The 16,309-nt window shown below is 44.5% G+C and overlaps 1 protein-coding gene across 8 annotated transcripts in view; it reads right to left on the minus strand.

Moving 5' to 3' along the window:
* Window positions 1–16,309, minus strand: part of AMBRA1 (autophagy and beclin 1 regulator 1) — a 198,170-nt gene that overhangs the window by 76,936 nt on the left and 104,925 nt on the right. For all 8 annotated transcript variants that reach the window (XR_013346346.1, XR_013346347.1, XM_077818615.1 and 5 more), the window contains one exon: window positions 540–650. Coding sequence is in view for 6 of the 8 variants with exons in the window: in XM_077818615.1 (XP_077674741.1) it covers window positions 540–650 (111 nt within the window). In the remaining 2 variants the exon portion in view is untranslated. The remainder of the gene's footprint in view (window positions 1–539; window positions 651–16,309) is intronic.

A 16,309-nucleotide genomic window follows, 5' to 3' on the forward strand; every position in this document is an offset into this window, starting at 1 on the left:
GGAGGAGAGAGAGAGAAGTCCAGTGATAAGGTTTTCATCCTCCACCTCCAGCAAGAAAGCTGGATGTGGCTCCCTTTGAGATCCCAAACACCATAAATACCAAGGGTCATTGGAAGCTATAGTTACAATTCCAACCACGTGTTAGTATGATATGCAAGAGACCAAGTGCTTACTCCAAACTCTAATGCAGGTGGGTGCTGCCAGAATACCACCCAGTCAGCCCTTCCACTCCATGCAGCTCTCCTGCACTTACGAGAACGTTCACTGATTTGAGGAGATACCCACAGAAACTGATCCACCCAAAGAACCCTAGATGAAGTCAACAAGGTGTACGTGGGCAAAACAGAGCGGTAAGAGCACCCTACATGATTCCAACAAACTTGCTAATTATTTAATGGCTCCAGTTGAAGTGACAATCATATCAGGAAATCCAGTGTGCTTGGACTGGACCTTTGGGAATTCCTAGGAATTCTGGTGCTAATGGGGCTCAGTGGGTAGGGGGGACCTGCAAGGAGGCATTAGTTCCCTTCCCAGCTTACCATTGCTGATTTCAGGCAGGTCAAACTTGGTGAAGTCCCACCACTGGAGCCGGTAGGTGGTATTGGCAATGTTGCTGGCTACAGCTGACTGTCCATCTCCAATCACAGCCCCTGGAGGGAAGGAGAAAACAATTAGCAACTGGACATCTTTGCTTTCCCTAACAGATTATCTGAAAATCACAATATAGGAGATGAATCAACAAACATTTTCAGTGCCCAATGCACAAAGGCCTCTGGTTTCCTAAACAAAAGTAACGAAGCAACATTTACAGAAATGGCAACAACTCACAAACCTCTGAGCAGAGAAAATGGAGAAAAAGCCACAACCATCCTTGCATCACATTCTGGGGACGGAAGATGGTTACCATCAAATATTTACCCAAACACAAAGGAGGTTTCATTTATTCCTACCTACTCTCATCTATTCATTTCAGATTTATCTTAATTTATTGACACCATCACAAGGTGCATGTCATTAACTCCCAAATTTCTATGCAATTTGGAAAGCAGGCAAATGTATGCTAAGAAACAAAAAACTATGGCCTTTAAAATGGCTCTCATCAGAATTAATTTGTCCTATATGAATATCCGCCTTTGTATTCCCCATTCCCACTCTTACTTCCCATCCCTGAAGGGACTGTTTGACTGTAATATCTATCCCTATTAACATAGGACATATATTTATGAGAAATCAAGGAGCCAATATTTGAACTGATCCTGGGGCGGGGTGGGGGGGTGGGAGGGGGGAAGAGTCTCGTCACTCCCGCAAAGGAGAGATCAGAGAGAGGACAGGACAGAAAGATGGTATGTTCCAAGCAGTCACAGAATAGCAAACACATATGATCCCCTTGTCTTAGTCCATGAGCTTGCCTTCCCTTTGCCTTTCCTATTAATTTTATGTGCCATGTTTGTCTCAGGTAGGTGTAAGCTTTTCTAGGCAGAGAATTTCTCTCTCAAGCCCGATATAAAGTTATGGTGCTATATAAATAGCACAGTGCTCATTATGCTAAAATGCAGGTGAACTTGATGACTAGGCTGGGCAGAATTCAATTTTTTAATATAATTTTCATGCAGGATATCAATGTTTATTCATAAGGGTTTTCTTTAGATTTTTATTCATTTAAAAGTTCACAGTTGAGTGAAATTGGGAGAAGAGGGGATTAACATCACATGTCTAAATATACAGAGTACATATCCTTAAATCAAACTGAAGTTCTCAAGCAGCATTTTTCTTACTTTGTCTATCTGTAAACTTAGATCATCATCGATGGAAATACTTTTTCATTGTGTGGGTATATGGTGACATGGACGTTCATCGACATTTACCAACAAAAATGTAATCCTGCCATGTCTATTACGGACTGACTTATGCAGTTGAGTCACATGTGTGTCCCTCCTGGCCCTTTAAAATGACACCCGTGTATACAGTGTTGTAGCCTCACAGAGGTGGTTCTTTGGTAAAGTCACGTTTTATTGGATATGCCTCAGCCTCAGCACTAAGAGAAACTTAGAAAACTTAGAAAACCACCTCCTATTTCTTAATTCACTCTGATCTCTGGCTGGCACGGGGGAAAGAGGCTCAACATAGCTGTCGGCATAGTTCTCTTCTCTCTGTAGCTCTGTTCTGGCTGGCCATACCTACTGCCACAGAGGCAGCCAGAAACTTATATTCCCCCTTGCTGGAGCTAGGTGCCATTCTCAACTCCAGCAAGCCCCATCAGAAAGCTCAGACAATGCCTTCTGTTAAGAGAATGCCCTGGAAACTCATACCTAGAAGAGATGTGGCCAGAAAATAAACTTCTAAGCACACTGGTTTGAAACAAAGGAATCACCCTGGCACATCACAATGGAGTAGCTCAGTGGGATTGCACTCAACTTCTGGGGAGGTGGAGGAGAAGAGAGTCAGTACCCACACAGCAACAATGTATTTGAAGGGTTGGGAATAATCAGATATTTCATATTCCTGCATATACAATGCCACTACCTTCAAACACAAGCAGGCCTAGTGCTGTGGAGACACAGGCGCACACACAGACAAAAGCCCAAGTTAAAAGAATTTGGTCATGGAAAGGAAGACAAGCCAAATACGAATGAGGGAGAATGCAGACCCCAGACTTTAAGGGAATTTGTTTAGCTGGAGCATTCTTGGCACTAATGATGAAAACACTAGACTGTTAGTAGCCACGTTCTCCCAGAAAGTCTGCACAGGATGCTGCAGCAGCCATATTAGACGAGATGAAATTTCTTGGACAATTCAGATTTTGATTTGTGCCAGACATACCAACTGCCCTGGCAGATGGGTAGGAGTTTGCTAGGCACCAGTTGGCACAATGGCATGCAAGGTGATCAGGCTAAGCTTCCTAGATTCTTTCATTCTCCCTTCGCTCCTCCCTTATCAAATCCTAGCAGAAAGCTCAGGGCAGCAAAATAAAGATGGTCTGAAAACACACTGAGCAATGCTTATGCTCTGTCTACAAATAAGAGAGGTGAGAACAAGGGCAAAGAGCAAACTCAAGAACAATCCTGACGAACAAAGAGGAAGACACTGAAAAAGGGGCTGCTGGTCCCCTTTATACAGATAAACTGTCCTAAGCCATGGTTTGTGGTTCCAGTGAAAGCTCTGAAAATATGTCCAGGATGAGATTTCAGAGCAGTCAGAGCTATATATTGTGTACTCAGCTACGACAGGCCTCCAGCGACTAACGGCCCTCCACTGTGCTCCCCTTGGCCTCTCTATCTGCCTCTTTCAGACACACTCACAGACTGCTTGGAAAGCAGAATTGAGAACCTTTTCTATCACTGTATAAATGCCTAGTGCTTTCCCTCTATATCCCCCCCAAATGCACAGGGCTCCTCTGAGAACCCTGATGGTAAATGATGTTCAGTATGCTAATAAAACTATCCTGCACCTGAGAGTTAATACCCATCAGCAAGTCCATATCTGGGGAAGGGAACGGGAGACAGATCGGCAAGTTTAAACTCCATACTCCCAGGTCTGCTGTTTTCAAGCCTGCCTTGAGCATGTAACTGCAGCTTCCTCTGGTGTGGTCACTGTGCAAGGAGAGAAGAAAAGGAAACTGAAGTCTCTGTACAAAAGGCACAGTGATGGAACCAGCAGGGTGGGAGAAGTAACAGAAACTATCATGATTAGGTTACAGTAATTGCCATATAAGACTTGGTCACAAAATGGTTTCTCTTCTACAGAAATACTGCAGATAGTAAAGGAAGCAGACATACCACGCAGGACACCTACTCTTGTAGCAGCCTAGCTGCAGTAAGACATAAGCCTTTCCTGGCTTGTGAGGAGGATCTTTACATGCCCTTTGGCTCCCAAAGAGAAACCTAACAAGCCCCCTAGTAATGCCACAAACAGCAGTCTCCCTTCCCAAATCCATGCACCACTTTGTATGAGTAAGTCATCTTTTTAGTGTATGCGCAACATACCTCGAGATGATCAGGATTCACCACCGAAATCGGTTCATTGGTTTGATTATTAGCTTTACTGGTCTGGGCAGTGATGGGGAGCACGACATGAACACTGATGAGTGTGTCCCTGTGTGTGAGTGAGTGTATGAAAGTGGGAGCACACTTCTGTCCACAAAGCCCTGGCTATCAGCTGCACTCTCAACCCTTGGGATAACAAACCTTTCCAGTGTTCTTAACCTTATACACTTTGCTAGGCCTGGCATACTGTACAGACGCGATTTCCCCCTCAGTAAAAATGGCAACATATCTGTTTGTTGGCTTTGTGACACAGTTGTATCCATTGCTACAAACACTGAGCGACAGCAAGCCACTGGCAAATGTTTCCTGAAATTTTCGAGACCTTCTGGTTCTGCCCAGAGCCCTTTCCAAAAGGATAATGGTGTCCATTACCCCTTTGCTCTTTTTTTCCTGGGGGTGCCAGACTCTCTCTCAAGGGGTAAAAAGCAGATCCTTCTCTGTTGTTCCAAGAAAGGGTAAAAGCAGCCCTCTGCCCCTTCACCCACATGGCAGCCCTCTACACAAAACACACACAGAGTCTGGCAGAAGCTAACACAATAGATGGGTGTTACCGCCACAGATAGCCTAAACTAGAAAATCTCATCCATAGCAGAGAGGAGTGGGCAAAGGCACCAAACCTAGAAAGGGTCTGCTGTGTATGGATGTCCATGGGCAAAAGGGTTCTGGCCACTTCGGATCCAAAGCGGTTCACCCCACATAATGTCTATTCTGCAAATTTACATGCTTTCATTAAGCAAATTATCTACATTTACAGTAATTATGTAATTGAGAAGTGTAATTATTAAATTACATCTAGTTACATGTAATCAATGTCATTCAGTTTTGTCTCTCAAATCTAGCCAGAAATTTCACACTTACATGCACCATCCTACAATAAAGACAATTAAGAGAAAGCAAATCTTGGACTCTCAGTAAAAAGGGAGAAGTAGGGGGAGAATATACTTTCATGTGTGCCCCTCATTACCCAGGGCCCACACAGCACTGCCTCAACTATTTCAGTTGGTCTCTCCAATGGACAAGGAGTCAGAAAGGTGAACAATTTAGGAATAAAGCTAAAAACCCCTCTCCCATTACTCAGCAGTTTCTGAACAATGAAAAGCATCTGGGACTTGCTCTCACTGCTGGCTTTGCCAAACCAGGTACTGACCCAGGAAGGTGCTGCTGTCTCTTAAGCTCTGGCGCAGCCTGGAGATACTGAAGGAACATCCACACAGGGATTAAAAAAATCTGGGGCTGGAAAGGTCAGTTGACTCAGGCTTGCAGAGCGTGGGCTCCAAGCTGAAAAGACTGCTGTGTAAATGTCTGGGCTTGGGCTCAGTCTGGAGCCCAAGTTCTGGGACCCTGCCAGGGTGGAGGGGCTCAGGCTTCAGCCCAACCATCTACACAGTAATTTTTAGCCCCACAGCCCAAGTCAGCTGACCTGAGCCAGCTGCGGCCATGATGCGGGTCTTTTTTCCCTGTGTAGACATACCCTAAGAACACTTCAGCTTCTTTCATAGATTCGAAGGCCAGAAGGGGCTATTGTGATCATCTAGTTTAACATCCCACATAACACCAGAGAATTTCCCCAAAATAATTCCAAAAGCATAGCTTTAAGAAAACAGCTAGTCTTGATTTAAAAATTGCCAGTGATGGAGAATCCACCACAAACCTGGGTAAATTGTTCCAGTGGTTAATTACCCTCACTGTTAAAAAGTTACACCTTATTTCCGGTCTGAATTTGTCCAGCTTCAATGTCCAGCCATTGGCTCATGTTATAATTTTCTCTGCTAGATTAAAAAACTCATTTTCAAATATTTGTTCCCCATGTAGGTACTTATATAGTAATTAAGTCACCTTATCCTCCTCTTTGTTAAGATAAATAGATTGAGCTCCTGGAGTCTATCCTATAAGGCAGGTTTTCGAATCCTTTAATCATTCTCATGGCTCTTCTATGAATCTTCTCAAATTAATCAACATCCTTCTTGAACTGTGGACACCAGAACTGGACACAGCATTCCTGCAGTGATCACACCAGTGCCAATGCAGAAGTACAATAACCTCTCTTCTCTTAGAGAGACAAGGTGGGGGAGGCAATATCTTATTGGACCATCTTCTGTTGGTGAGAGAGACAAGCTATTGATCTTACACAGAGCTCTTCTTCAGGTCCGGGAAACTAACTCATAGCGTCACTGCTAAATACAAGGTGGAACTGTTTAGCATAAGTTGTTAACACATATTTCAAGGGACCATTCAAGGTGAACTCCTACTCATAACTCCCATTTATGCAGTCAAGGATTACATTAGTCCTTCCAACTATAGCATCTCACTGGGAGCTCATGTTTAGCTGATTATCCACCATAAGCCCAAAAATCTTTTTCAGAGTCACTGAATCCCAGGATAGAGTTCTCCATCCTGTAAGCATGGCCTACATTCTTTGTTCCTAGATGTATATATTTCCATTTAGTTGTATTAAAAACACATAGTTTGTTTGCTCCCAGGTTACTAAGCAATCCAGATCACTCTGTATCAGTGACTTGTACTTCCCCAATTTTTGTGTTACCTGAAAACTATCAGTGATGATTTTATGTCTTCTTCTAGGTCACTGATAAAAATGTTAAATAGCATAGGCCCAAGAACTGACCCCTAGGGGACCCCACAAGAAACACACTCACTTGATGACAATTCCCTGTTTACAAGTCTTAAGTCTGGATAGAAGCAGATCAATTCTTCCAGGAAACAGTTCTCACCAGTCATTTGACAGATTGTTCTGATTTCTGGAGCTTCCTTTGTTTGGTGGAATCACAAGTGACTGGAGCAGGTACCCAAGAGTCTTGGGCTTGTCATCACCATGAGCAAAACGACCTTTTTCTACAAAGATGTAGATTTCACAATACTGAAATCTGAAATGAAGGGCAATTGAAATGCAGTGAACGTGGGTTTGACTGGCAGCTTTCCTGCGTCTGTCTATCACTGGGTAATAAACACTAGGTGATGGCAGAAATGAAGATAAAGGCTTTCAGCACCCCTCCCCCCCCAGTCTCTACCCGCCCCCACTCAGCACATGTCGAGAGAGAGTTATAAAAGAAACATCAGCCTTTTAACAAAGATATGGTTAAAAATTTTCCTTACGTGCCACCTCCATGTGACAATTAACCACCCGTCAGCCTTATCCACTCAGAGGGTCCGATTCATCTCAGACACGTGGAAGAATCAACTGTTCATTTGTGAATCAAGCCATGCAAGCCCAATATCTAAGCACAGAGGGGGGCCCAGGAAGAAACAGCACAGAGCTTGTCTTTAGAGCACTCTAATGTTCCTTCATTGAAGAGCAGGGTACTTGCTCTGTTTCCAGAGACTCACTGGATGAGTTGGTAATATTCTCACCATCTTTATACAGGTATTGCTGCTTAAGTGTCAGAGATGGGGAGCAGCTACGTGCTTCCTCCCTTGCTGTACATCTAACAGAAGCAATAGTTCAAGTTCTTCCAGAACTTGGCATAAAAAAGTAAATCCCTTATTCAGAACCACAGCTGGCCTATAAGATGCTAGAAACTTAGGGCCACATTTACAAAGGTACTTATGTGCATAAAGATGCAGACAGATATCTAGTGGGATTTACAAAATCCCTATGTAGGTTAGGTGCCTGACTCCCATTGAAAAAAGTGCTTAGACACTTTGTCAATTCCAATTGGCATTTATTTGCATCTTTAGGTGCCTAAACACCTGTGAAAATTTGGCCCTTAAGTCTGTGTATTGCTTGTGGACAATGAAACTCTCCCTTGGAGCTGCCCATCAGTTTCTGCGTTTACAACTGGGGCTCAGCACACTACTGACACTGGGTTCTACACCTCACTAGCCTTGTGTTCGTTCTAGACACAGCACAGCCCAACAGCCAGGTGGTCTGCAACACTGCACAGATCCACCAAAGCTGAGCAGGACAGTAGAGTCTCTCTAACAAGTCCAGACAGAGAAGCTTTCACTGAAAATGGATCGGCCCAATCTGCTGCACACAATGATCTGGAAGTTCCCAGGGAGAGGCATATTTCTCACACAGACAACTCTGACGCAGTTTAATTAAGTTCAGTTTCGATATTAACAGTGGCCACAGAAGCCAGGTGAGGTGAGTACACTGAGATCATAATCTGGCTTGTGCAGGAAGCCAGGTGTTTTACAGGACAGCCTTGTTCCTGGGATCACCGCTGGCCACAGTAAATGGTCAGATGCACCCCAGGAGCTAACCAAAATCCCAGTGAGCCTCCTCTGTTCCAGGCTACCAACAGGGCATGGTTCTGAGCTAGCACAGTTGGCTACATACAACATTAGCCCAACGCAGAAAGATACAAGTGAAGACAGCTGCCATTCTTGACATACAGCCAACTAGGGTAATGTTTTCCAGCATACCAGCAAGTGTATAGCAGCAGGCACAATGCATCTCCTGCCAGAGTTCTTACCATTTCAGTAACAATTCCCATGCCCATTCATAAACGTAGGAAGTGGAAAATCTAGTTCCATATATGCTAAGCAGAGAAAGACTTTAGGCTTTGTACAATGTTAATGAAGAAACACAGGCAGAGTTGAGTGGGCTCTGAAGGGTGGATCTTTTAAGAGACCTGTTTTCTTCCCCATACCTGAGGTTCTCTGGTAAGGAGAGTTGCAATTCCCTAAACAATACTCATTCCTATTACAAAATCTCTTTTCAAAACTGGGGTTTGATTCAGCAGTCAGTGGAGAGAAGAGTAAACCCCAACTACAGACTATGAACATTCTACCATCTTGATAGGACTTCAGAGTTAAGTGCCTAGAGATCTTTATGCGACAGACATTGCAAACGTCACACAGAAAAGGGGAATCTAGCTGCTACAAGCTTCAGATAATTTAAAAAATCAATTGGTTTGCAAGAAACACAGGTGACAGGGAACAGCTGTCCAGCCCAACGCCTCCATCTCTGATGTTGCCTTGATGGCTCCTTCACATCTTACTTTGAAGACAGGGGAAGGGCTTATTTTTAACGTCAGGTCAGATAATTTGATAAAGAAGTGCTTGTGACACGTCTCGCTTTGATGGTAGGATGGGTTTCCCTGAGGGACACTTGAAGAGGTTAAGATCCCTTTCAAATGCTTCCCCTCTTGTCAGAACTGTTTGTGCTTCACCTCTATGAAAAAGAGAGACATTCAAGCTGGTAACTGTTCTCCCTAGGAGAGAAAATCCAGATGCCCAGAATCTCTGAGCACATCCTCACTGAAATGCCACTGCTCAGATAGGCCTGCAGAGTGGGAGACAGAGACTCAATTAGGAAAGGGCACTGCAATTTCTAAAACAAACCACAACTGCCTCATGGGACACTGGCATTTAATGCAGAATCCCTCAGATCAGGACACCACAAGTCTTACACTGCAGGGTGGGAAATACCATGCCCCAGCATGTTCTGTGTACAACCCCCCGCGCCCTCTCCAAGTGCTATCCTGTAGAAATCATGGCCAGCCATTCTCATCGTAAACAGAATTAACAGGGAGGAACAAACTCTTCTGTTTCCTCTGGTTCCAGACCCAAAGTTTCTGAACCCGTGTTACAGACAGAACACACAGCTGTAGTCTCTGATCTCCCAAGAACTCACTAGACCCCCACCACCCGCCTCTTTCCATCCATCTGAGATTCTCAGCACTGAGCAAGAAACCTGATTCAAAAGCTGCTTCTTACTGCTCCCTAGGTACCTGCCGGCCATTGCCCTAGAGAACATGGCATGAGAGAACAGAAAAATACTTGTGCTTTCAGTTGTATTTGTCCCCAGTGAGACCGCATCTCTTCCGTGCTATCCCATCAGAAATGTGGACATACTGGGGAATCTTTTAATCAGGCTTCACCATGTAATAAATTGAGATAAAGAAATGACTATTTGCCAGCAATGAGTTGTTAGGGGACAAAAGAGAGCATGATGGTGGCAGTCATGATTAATGATTAAATTGTATTAATTATTGATGTGTAATTATTTAGCTTGTGTGTATCCACCATCTTAGAAGACAATTAGCTTGAATGGTTTAGACACATTTATTGTGGGGTAACAAATATCAGTGAGTGAAGAGAAGCATCATGTACTTTGCCTGCCCAGGAAGGGGGGCTTTGGGGATTGACTGTGCTGTTCTTGTTCCTCAATTTCTGCTGGGTTAGTGGGGTTGAGGAGGATGTGGCTGGTGCGTGTTTAAAAGTTGCTGGAAATGGCTATTAGGAGCTCCTTGTTTGCAGCTTGAAATCTATCAGCAACAGTCATTTGGGACACTTTTCTCTCAGGAGAAAGGAGGAACAAGTTCCCCAGCAAGAAGGAGGCATTGCCTCCACTTGTACATAGCACTAATGGGGTCATTAAAGTAGTTACCTATGACTAAGTCATTGCCAAGCTACATTTGGGGTTTGGGATTTAGGGAACTTGTTGGAAAACAGAATGTAGGGCTGGAATCTTCCTGACTCGTGGATGCTTCCTGGGACAGCCGTTCCATTTCTATAGATGCTGCTACCTGGGCTCTTTTCCTGGGGTACACCTTCACTGCAATTTAGGGTTTAACAGTAGCACAGGTAGGCATACCTATGCTAGCTTTAAACTAGCTGGTGTGTTAACAGCAGCAGTAAAGAAGTGTACCCCGGTGTGGACTACCAACCCACATACAAACCTAGGTCCCTGGCAGGTTTGCAGTCAGGCAGCTAGCTGGTGGTACCGCATCTTCATTTTGTTACCTGTGATAGCTAGATTAAAGCTAGCGTGGGTATACCTACCCACACTGCAATTACATGTTAAATGGCAGTGTAGATGTACCCTGTGAGACCATTTCTCTCACATTTCTGTGAGGCAGTGATTTGTGCTGGGAATTTGTTTCATGCTGCCATATAATTTAAGTGGTACGGCATGTTCCATTTCATGAGGAAATTGTAGATTTCGGAATCGCTTTGGTGACTGTTTTATGTTAAAAATGGTTTTACCTGCATCTTGTTTCATCAATTGTTTTAAATTGTTTCTGCCTTTCATGAAGACTCACTGCCTTTTTTAGGCTGTTTTTGTTTTCTGTGGATTCTATATGCATCGTTCAGCTTCTATTGTACGAGAATGTCTAGATGGGACCTGACAGGCTTTGTCTCTTTCTAAATTCTATGATTGTGTGTGACAAGAAATCCACTACCTGGCAGTAAGGGGTTCAGATGTAAGAGCCATCAGTGCCTGTCTGATCACGGGAGACAGGGCTCTCATATCTCCCGGCTCAAATGTGGGAGATGTATCTGACTTGTAGCTTTCCTCTGTCAGTGTGAGGAGAAGTACAGATCTGTGGAAATACGCGTTCATTTCTAAGTCTGGAAGGCAGTACAGATCCTCTGAAATGAACAATGCACGCTATATCAGAGACCACTCTCTCCCAGACATCAGACGCTGCAGAAGGGAAATGTTCTTCAGAATGATTATAGCAAGGTGACACGTGGCCTGGCCCTTCAGTGCAGGATGAGGCTGCACAATGGACTGAACTTTCAAGAATGCTAAGAAACAGATTTTTTTTGCTTAACTTCATTTGAACCCAAACACAAGGGGAAGTTTACAAACCCTCTTTGCAGCTTTCCAGAAACAGGAAGAGACTTTTAAAATCAAAATGCCAAACCCTCCTGCCACAGCTCTCTCCCTGTTTTGTGAAATCCCTGTGAACTTGAACTAGTGGGCTCTCAGTAGCTAATCTGTGCTGTGTGTCAACTGGGCTCCTCCCAGTGCCAGTTCTGTCCTTTGCAGTGCCTCCACTTTATCCTACTGCCGGGTCTCTTGCATCATTTCCAAACCCTTCATTAAATACTGCTAGAAATCTGCTTTTTAACCTCCACATCTGTGTTTATCCTTTGCACAAAACTAGAGTGAAATATGTGCCTGGCAGGCATTTTCTTTTGTAAAACTCCCCTTTCTTTCCCTTTCTGACTTTTCAGAGCATGAAATGTGCCTGCTAATCTTAATTGCTTCAGATGGCGAGCCTTGCAAAGGCAGGACAAAGCCTTTCACCAGTTAGTGTAACCCTGCACAGTGCCTGCACACCCTCCTCTGATTCTAACCAATCCCAGGCCTCCAGAGAGCTTCCCTGTCCTGCTTTGCTGTCACTGATGAGGAGTCAGAGCACAAACTTCCCCACATTTATTCCTTAGTCAGCTGCATAAAGCTACATTGAAGAAGGAACGTCACTCTTCCTGGAGTGGTTTCCTTTTCGCCTTGTATGTAGTCCAACAGATTAGTTCATGCAGTCCAGAAGGTCTGTTCTTGTAGTCAAGGATCACCAGGTTGTGAGAATTCCTGTTGGCATGACTGAGACATTGGTTGACCAAGGTCCTGGAGTAGGAATGCCTTGTGCAAAATCAAAGTTTTGAGATTTAGCTTTTCTAAGGTGCACCTGTATGACTTAGAAAAACCACAGACACACAAGCTGAGTGAAATAATATCTTTTATTGGATCAACTAGAAACACCTCAGAAACCCTTACCTTCCTCAGCAAGGAAAGAATCCTGCAGATGCTGCTGCTGTTCTTAGGATACCAGCTGTTCCTGGGAACAGCTTCCAAACCCTCTTCCTCCAGTGTTACTTGTGGTTGGGGGCACGAAGTACTATGTTCTTTACTAAACTGGCTTGGATATAAAGCGGGTATCTGCAGAGCTGCAAAGCTCTAGGGACAATGACCGAGACCAGCAAGACTCTGGCCAGTGACCAGGCCAGGAACTACAGCAGCGAAAGCAGCAGCATGCCAGGATGCTGCTCACAGGAGCCAACACCCAGCCTGGGCAGCTCCTCGGGCGTGGCTGTGCTGTCAGACTCACCAGCAGCTGTCCCTGGTGACACTAGCACGTGAAAGCAGCTCACATGCTCCCGGACAGGAGCCACATACCGCTGCGTGGACACCAGAGTTTTCTCCCACACTCAGAGCAGCCTCTCCCGAGTCCTGAAACCTTACCAAATGGTAGCTCTCAGTCCCCAGATCAGAAGGTCCCTCACTTCCTGAAGCTGGTGCTACCTTGCAGAGACAGGAAGTGTCAGCCTAGCCATAGCACCTGATAGGCCCCACCTAGTCCATCCCCCTACCCAGGAGGCCAGTGGAGAAAAGAATGTAAGGATCAATACTACAAGGCTTTTCTAGACTAGTTTTAGACCTATGTTCATTGTTTTGTAGCAAAACCGTACCACTCTCTTTCCAGGCAGATGAGAAAGAGAGTCAGACAAACTTACTTTCATACCAGAAAACACATTCAAGACTAATTTATAACATAATCCCTTGAGAAACCAGGTCTATAATAAAAATGCTGTTTCAGCCTAGAAATAATAGCAGAGCTGCCATCACAACACAGAGTACTGGGCTAAACACACACGATGGTCGATTATGTTTCACAGTTATAATACCCTGAACAGGACAGCTTTGCTCAGGAGATGTTAGCTGACACTAAATTTACACACATGTAAGGGAAGGTTAAGGATAAGTCATGTGTCCTCAGGGGAAATGCAACTTCAGTAATAAGAATTCCAGTCCGAACAATGTAAATGCACCTCATACTGTAAACTAACAGTGTCCTGGGGGAAATGAAGAGCTGACAGATCGTGTTTATAGAATACATTTTAAGAGAGTACTGTGCTCATTAAGAGCACCTATCCAGTGCAATGGCTCACACGCAGTTGCTGTATCTGCAAGGAAAGGAGTCACTAAGCTTGTCTAGGAAACACAAAGCTGGAAGGACAGCACACCAGAGGGAGCAATTTCTGAATCCTTCCCAAAGCTCTATAAAGAAAGGGAAAGAAGCCAGTGCAGCAGTTAGGGAGTGAGCAGGGTCAAGTGAGCGGTTTCCTGAGTGGGATGAAGGGATATGGATATTGTGAGAAGAGCAGAATGGAGTATACTAGGGAAAAAGCTCTGGATAATGCAATTAATGGCCAGTGGGTAAAACTAGGGACAATGATAGGAAAGACAGGAGATAACAGGCTGGAAGGGCATCCAGTGAAAAGAGGTTTGTTCAGACTGGATGAGAAGAGGAAGGTGAAAGGGAGCCAGGTTAAATAAAATACCTGGGCTCAAGGTAGCAGGACAGATTAAGATCTTCAAAAGGAAGAGTGTAGCCAAATCCTCACTCTATTTGGTGAGGGTCAGAAAGAGGGTGGAGGGAGGTGGACGACAGTTTGGAACAAGACACTAGTGCTCTCTGCAATGACCAGAGAGTAGGCACTTTGAGACTGCAGTAGAGGGAGGGAGTTTTAGTGCACAAAGGAGTCTTCCATATCTCAGTGGAGAGCAAACTCCAGAAAGGCTGCTGAAACATGAACCCTAATTATTGTGATCTGGATATCAGAGTGAGCAGCACAGGACTTCGGGAGACTGATGTGGTTAAGAGACAATAAAAGGCTAGAGCTGTAGGTCCCAAGACTGACAGTCAGGTGAAGAACAGGGTGGCACATAGGGGGTTAAATGTTTGGTGTCCAAGTTCACGGGAGGATGCAGGAGTCCAGGAAGGAGTTACACTGAGCAAATAACATTGAAGTTATCTGCATGCAACAGGTGCCATAGCAAAACACAGCCCAGCCCAGCCGGGTCCAATACACTAGAAGTACAAAAGCAACATCAATGAGAACAAGAGACACGGGCGCTTTTTTCTTTATTTCAAATTAGGTTAAAAGTCAAAAACCCACAACTGACACACAAAAGAAGTCAAACCTGAGTTTAGGATGCAGAAGAGCAGCTCAGCTAGTCAGCCTGCAGGCCCTGGGCTGAGAGAGGGACAGATACTTCAAACAGGTTCAATTTCTTTTTAGGGCAGATTTGACCTTAATCTAACAGAATTAGTTCATAATATTTCAAAGGACATCAAGTAAAGTGACCCAGAAAGCTGTTACACAGCACCATCTGCTGCTACCCAGCAGCTGCACTCAGCCAAATCTTCAATCAGGAGTGGACAAAAATTCAGACAGGAGAAATAGGACATCACAGTTTGTTGACTTACAGCTGAATCCATTAAAGCAGTGCTACTCAAAGTGGTGGTCCACGGACCGGTGCCAAACCACGAGCCATCGGCTGCCGGTCTGTGCGCACATTGGAAAAAAAAATTGCCGGTCCCCCACATCAGATAGCTTGAGAAGCACTGCATTAAAGTATATGAGTGAGGTTTGGAGCTGGCTGAACTCCATGGTATATAAGAGCCTCACAAGTAAATGTACAGCAGCGCACCACGATCCCATGCTGACAACAATAAAGTCTAGAGTACCATGTCACAAGTACCAGTGACAGTGTGGACCAATGGATGACAAGCACTGGCTCAAGTGGCCTCATATTCCTGGAGTTGTGTGTGAACTCTCATCCTTTTAGGATGATTCCCCTACTATGCCTCGGAGTTTGAGGGGGCAGCAGAGCTGGTCCATATCTCACTACATGTGAGAAATGTGAGACAGGCATGTCGGTGTATGCTCTGCTCAGGCAGCCAGCTGGAGGGGGTGTACTGTTACCATAATTCCTGTGTTTAGAGAGAGAATTAATGCACCCAAAGACTAGAAATCAGTGTGTGCATGCACAAGCAGGGCGGGGAGGACTGAAATAGGACTCATCTGATGGTTGGAAAGAGAATGGTCATTAGCTAAGCTATGAAGCAGCACCATTTTCATCATAACTAGAACTGGAAATATCAACACAGCCTCCTTTACAGAGGATTCTTCTGCTACAGTTCTGAGCTGTCCTTTTGCTATGGCTATTAGCGCCTGAATTATTCTCTACAGTACTCCCTGCTGGAAAAGGCTGGGACTGCAGTAGCTGTTAGCTCCCCATAGCCAGTTAGCTATCATTTTAGAAAACATATGCACACTGAGCACACTATGCAGCACTGATACTTCCAGTTCCAATTAGCCATTTAACTACCAAAGTTTGCACTTTAACATCCTGCTCTCACCTTCCACTGTTCTGGGTCATTGTAAATACACATGTGGAGAGACCTACTGTCTTGGGATTTTAATTAACTGCATGGGTGGTTTCACTGGTTTTGCTTTAGCAAAAAAAAAAAATTAAATGGGTCTGCATACTGGAATGCTGAGGACCCACTGTCCAACTTCAGCTACAGATGAAAGCTCTCTCCTCTTCTCTCTTTCATCAGCTAAGACAAAGATCAATCTGAAGTACTGTCACTGCCATCATATTATAGTACTGACAACAATATAATAGCAATAGCTGAATCAGTGGCAGCTTTGTCCCTCTACCCATCCGCTCTCATTTTGGAACACATTGCCCCCACCTCCTCCTCCAGTGATGATGGCCT

This window comes from Eretmochelys imbricata, chromosome 6 (assembly GCF_965152235.1).
Source record: "Eretmochelys imbricata isolate rEreImb1 chromosome 6, rEreImb1.hap1, whole genome shotgun sequence".
NCBI lineage: Eukaryota > Metazoa > Chordata > Testudines > Cheloniidae > Eretmochelys > Eretmochelys imbricata.